Genomic DNA, 5,396 nt, shown 5'->3' on the forward strand with positions numbered 1-5,396 from the left:
AGAAAAATATACAAATGCACGTTGAGATTGACGTAAATAAAATAAAAAGCATTAATAAGGCCAAATAAAAAAAGATTGCTGCACTTGTTTAGCGTCACAGGCAACAACATTTTAGGTAGGTAGGGCGGGGTTTTACTAATACTACAGTATTCCACGACTCTGTTAGATTAGATGCCATGCCTGGCACAATATGCTATACAAACTCACACATACCCGGCCACTAAGCATGATCCTACTGTTCATTTGTACTTTTTAACATTACGGCCAAAGTAAATCAAAGCAAAGAATTGTTCCAAAAACTAAATATTTTCAATTTCATTGTGAAAAGCAAGTGTTAAAATCAATCATTTTCAATAAACCTACAATAAATATTGCACCTGGTGTGTGAAATAATTGTTTTAATTAAATATATTGCTTTTGATTACCATTCTTGGACAATATTTATTTTTTTTAAAGTTAAAATTAATCAATTAATTAATTTGTATTTTGGGTTAAAAATTCAGGTGGGTGTGGTGACACTAAACAAGTAGGCCTATATATTTTATTTTGGCTTATATTGATAGACTTTTTTGAAATTGGCCCTTCTATCCGACAAGGAAGAAGGCCCATCAAATCAAACTTAAAGACGGAAAAAATATTGGTGCTCCAGTCTGAGTTGGTTCCTTTGATGTGTTGTTGGCATCTTGAATTAGTTCTTAATAAGCTATTGATGTTTGGGAAGTGTTATAAGACGTAGTAATATAAGACGTAGGTACTTCGCGCGTGTCATCGGAGCAAGTTTGTGGTGGCGCCCTTCTCTTTTCTTCTTTGAAAACTTATCAAAAACTTCAGATCGGGTTACTCAATTACAAGCGCGAGCCAATGAAAAGGTTCGTTGTCAAACACGTTCTGTCATTTAGCAAGTGGACTTGATTGCGGTAGCAGGGCTGGTGTTTCCTCGAATTCCGCTCTACATAAGTCCGTCTTTGCTACAATTGATTTCTGGGTTTTCGTTGTGCGGATTCAGCCTCTCACGGAGTTGTTATAAAGACAATTTTTTTCGAAGTTACTTTGACCATTCTAATGGGTGTCTGATCACAGATACATTCAACATGAAATCTACCATACTCGGCATTTTGGCCATTCTTATCTTTTGTCAGCAAGCTGGAGTGAAATCGCAGCCACAAGTCGTATACGATACAAATAACAATTATGTAGAGGAAAGCGAAACAAATGATCTGGGATATGCGGCATCAACTTTAACGTTTGTATTCGACGTTACTGGTTCCATGTACGATGACTTGGTACAAGTTATTGAAGGTGCTGCAAAAATTCTGGAGGAAACCCTCTCAAGACGAGAACAACCACTCCAAAATTTTGCTCTTGTTCCTTTCCATGATCCAGGTAAGTTTAAATTGATTTATCCTTTGTTTAAATTGAATCAGTAATAAATTCGTATTGTATATCATTTCTGTTTTTAATTATTGAATATCATACATAATTTTTTTGAATTTTGTATTCTTGAAAGTTTAGAGGATACCTGCATCATGCGTGGGGGCTCCGTGTGGTGTGGCACTCCTCTGGCCATTTTCTGATTTGTGATTTTTGTGTCGAATATAATAAAAAAATGATTTTCCACACTCGTTGCAGGGGCGAATCAAGAGCCCTCCCCCCCCCCACCCTTTTGGAAAGTTAAAAAAGAAAAATATAAAAAATTGATAGCACAAATCGCCTCGGAGGTTATTTTCGGGTGTCTAGATAACAAAATCCTAGGGTGGTGTTATCTCCACCAGTCCCCACATTGTGCATACCTTTTGTCCACCCTGACCGATTTATAGTGCTACTGTCATTTTCTCCACAACTAATGACAATCAAAATATGATTCCCAACAATAGTCGTTGGATTGTAAGCCTACCCAAATTGAAAATTGAATTACATATTATTAAGTATAAATGTCTTTTTCCTTTTCAAGTGTTTATCTCGTAGTGCTTGTTTAAAAAGTCTGAAATTCGTTCAACCAATTATCCTTTAAAGTTTTTTTTTTTTATTACGTTGCTATTCTTGAAAATTCTACAAACTTGCAAAGGGTTGAAAACTTTATATTACAAAATCTATTCTAGCGTTTCTGCAAACATTTTACTTCACGTCCTCCTTAAGATTCTAGGCACCAAACGTAGAGGAAAATATGGTTTTAAACGGTCGTTATTAGATTGTACTTGCTGGCCAGGCTGATTGTAAGCCTACATAATTGAAAATTGGATTAAAAATGATTACGTAAAAATGTCTATTTTCCTTTTCAAGTGTTTATCTCATGGTGCTTGGTTGAAAGTCTGAAATTTTTTCAACCAATTAAAAATCATTCCAAGTCTCGGCACCAACTTACCAAAATCTGACAAGAAATTTCAAACATAAAAATTACCTCTGTGTTCTTAAGTATGATATATTGTACTGTACAATAATTTGTTATCTGTTCTATTAGTGACAAAAGTTTTATAAACTGCATATTCTCTATATCATTGAAGCAGTTTCACAAAAATAAATCTTTTATGTTTTTCTTGACCAAAGTCATTGATTGGTCAAAACAGTTGTTTTTGCAATAGTTTTTCTAAATAGACATGTTCAGACAGTGTGGATCACCATGATGATAAAGTTCTATTATTTCTCTGCAGTGGTGATATTGTAATTTTTTAGGTTTGAATCAACAGAAACATGTTGTGGTTACTTTTTAGGTTTGAATCAACAGAAACATGTTGTGGTTACATCAACAGCTTTTCTATTCTTAGATACTGGAATATGAAATACCACCATTTAAGGCAGATGTTTGCTGCCAGGGCCCCAATGGCAGGGGTCTAGTGCCTAGCGTAGTCAAGTGACAGTGCCCATGGTCTTCCTGCCTGTACCCTACCATCTTGGCTTTACTGAGGGGTTTTTTCCCATCTAGAAATAGCCTGTTGTATGTGATAACATAGAACCTATTTATGTATCATATTAAATAGGGTCAGTGGTGATTCTTTGTAACACTTAAAATAGTAACACAAGCAACATTTGTGTTTAAGTAAAGCATCCAGGCGAGGTGACACTTGTGAAAAGTGGTGCTTCATTATAGGCTAATCTGATTTGAGTCCATTGTGGATGAGTATTGACTTAAGGGGATTATCACTACATCTTTAAAACCCCACTTCCTTCTGTCTTCTAATTTGGGCTTTGTTAGGTTAAGTGTTTACTCATGGAGTTGTGCTAGAGGAGGCTTATCAAGATAGAAATCTGTTCGACAGGAATCAACGGACTTGAAAAGGATTGTATGATGTTTAAAGGTTTTATCGTAATTTTCAAAAGTTCAGGACATATATATCACAGTGAAAGAAAATATTGATGAATGTTGTCATTTTGAAGTCTTATTGGATCATTATAATATTTCAAGAGGATGTTTCTTACTTGCAGTATAGTAACTTAATATTTTAATTAATATTAATAAGTGATCTTCTCACCACAGTCACAAAGTAGAAGTAACATGAATATTTAAAATAAAGTAATATATATAAAAATCAAAAGATACTTTGTTGATTGCATTTAATACTGTAGGTAAAATTTGCCTTTCAAATTTCAGTGTCATTTGTTGCAACTTTTGCTATCTTGTCATTAAAATGATTTAAAGATTATTGAAATTGAAAGTATCAATTTAAATAACTTGTTTATTACTTATTTGCTTATGTAAAGTTCTATTATATATTGTGATAATGGGGTCAATGGTGTATAAAGTACAGAAATTTAGCCACTATGGGGGGAGCTATAGATCTGTTCCATCTATCAACACTACTACTGTACATTGCGATCACAATTAATTTTGGAAGTTAAGCAGATATATTTAATAGTTTGACCCACATTAGCTGTGTACTTTGCGATAGAATTAATTGGTGCTTAAATACGAGGTAGAAACATGATTTCAGATGGATACCAACGAATTAAGGTATAATGACTTGTGATTGGCCAATTAATAGTTTTCACATCTGTGAAGTTTTGATCATTTGTGAGGTAACTCACACACATAGAAGTTGATTATGGGGGTTGTTTTTTGTTTTTGTTTTTAAGGATGATGATGTATAGTACGATAATAATAATCATAATCATCTTAAAAAATATACAATGAAAATTATATATATCAATCTACTTACTATTTATCAACTGTTTACATTTGCTTGACTATAATCTGGTTGTTTATTAATGACATCATCTTTTGGCAGTCAAATAAATTATTAAATAAATTATTAATATATTATATTGAATTGTATTTATTTGAAATGATCTTTATAATATTTATACTTCTATCTTAATGTGTTAATGTTATTATTATTATGGTATAATTATTCCATCTTTTTTGTTATAATGATTTATATGCTAATGATGATGATATCACTACCCCACCACCCTCACCTAGAATACTTTGTTATTGTTATCACTGTCTTGAAAATTGGATATTACTATGAACTTGTTAGGACCATTAAGACACGCAGATGAGTCTATGGGAATTTTATGAGTAGGATAGCCAACGATACCACTATCACTTGGCTTTGCCTTGACCCGCTTAGGGTACGTTTAGTATCAATTGAATCCCAGTATGTTGCACGCCAAACACAAATCCTTACAATAAGTACTTCCTCTGACCCTAATACGATTCCTCGACCCAGATATTGTCGCATGGCCTGTGGATATTGTCATTTAAACTTGAAATTTAATTTTAATACCCTATTTATAGAAATTAGACTATTTTCTAAAACTAGCATTATTTTAATAATTATTATAAATTAATATTAAATTGTCATTATTTATAGTACTGTAGGCCTATTAGTATTACTGTATTATATTATAAATATTTTAAATTTATATTAGTATTTTTGTATTATTATTTTTATAGTTTGCAGTATTAATAAATAATATTGATTTATTATTAATAATTTAAAACATTTTAAATATATATTAGTATTTCTGTATTAAAATTTTATAGAGGGAGTATTAATAATAATAATATTATTAATTATTATTATTAATAATACATTTATTAAGTATTATAGTGATTGCTTTTCAAACTCTTACAAGCTTAGTTATAAAAACATTAACACATCTAGAAATTTCTATATTGTGACTTGCTTGTTTATGGAATATTATATTCAATAGAGTCACTCTTAAGTTGGTTGTGTTACTTTTGAGTCACCTCATTGTCCCTTGTTAACGTCCTTGCACTGTTTTAGTCTGCACATGTGTATTAAGCACACTTTGTATCCTGTACTTTTATGTGGGGAAAGTGCGTGGACAAAATGACTTATGGGAAGGCAATAGGATTCAGGTGCAACAACATTGATAAGATAGGATGAGTGAATTCTAATGTTTGCAGATGACAAGTTAAGACAATGTTTCTGAGA

General features: G+C 32.2%; 1 protein-coding gene across 1 annotated transcript; it reads left to right on the forward strand.

Moving 5' to 3' along the window:
- The first annotated feature begins 851 nt into the window (after nucleotides 1-851).
- On the forward strand, nucleotides 852-3,708 carry LOC117107424 (hemicentin-1-like). Its single transcript, XM_033249113.1, has 2 exons — nucleotides 852-1,383; nucleotides 2,763-3,708. Exons 1-2 carry the CDS (start codon nucleotides 1,092-1,094, stop codon nucleotides 2,774-2,776), a joined length of 306 nt encoding a protein of 101 aa, XP_033105004.1. The 5' UTR covers nucleotides 852-1,091; the 3' UTR covers nucleotides 2,777-3,708.
- The last annotated feature ends 1,688 nt before the right edge of the window (nucleotides 3,709-5,396 follow it).

Source organism: Anneissia japonica, unplaced genomic scaffold (genome assembly GCF_011630105.1).
Source record: "Anneissia japonica isolate Jap-2015-1 unplaced genomic scaffold, ASM1163010v1 scaffold288091_len1417266_cov198, whole genome shotgun sequence".
Classification (NCBI taxonomy): Eukaryota; Metazoa; Echinodermata; class Crinoidea; order Comatulida; family Comatulidae; genus Anneissia; species Anneissia japonica.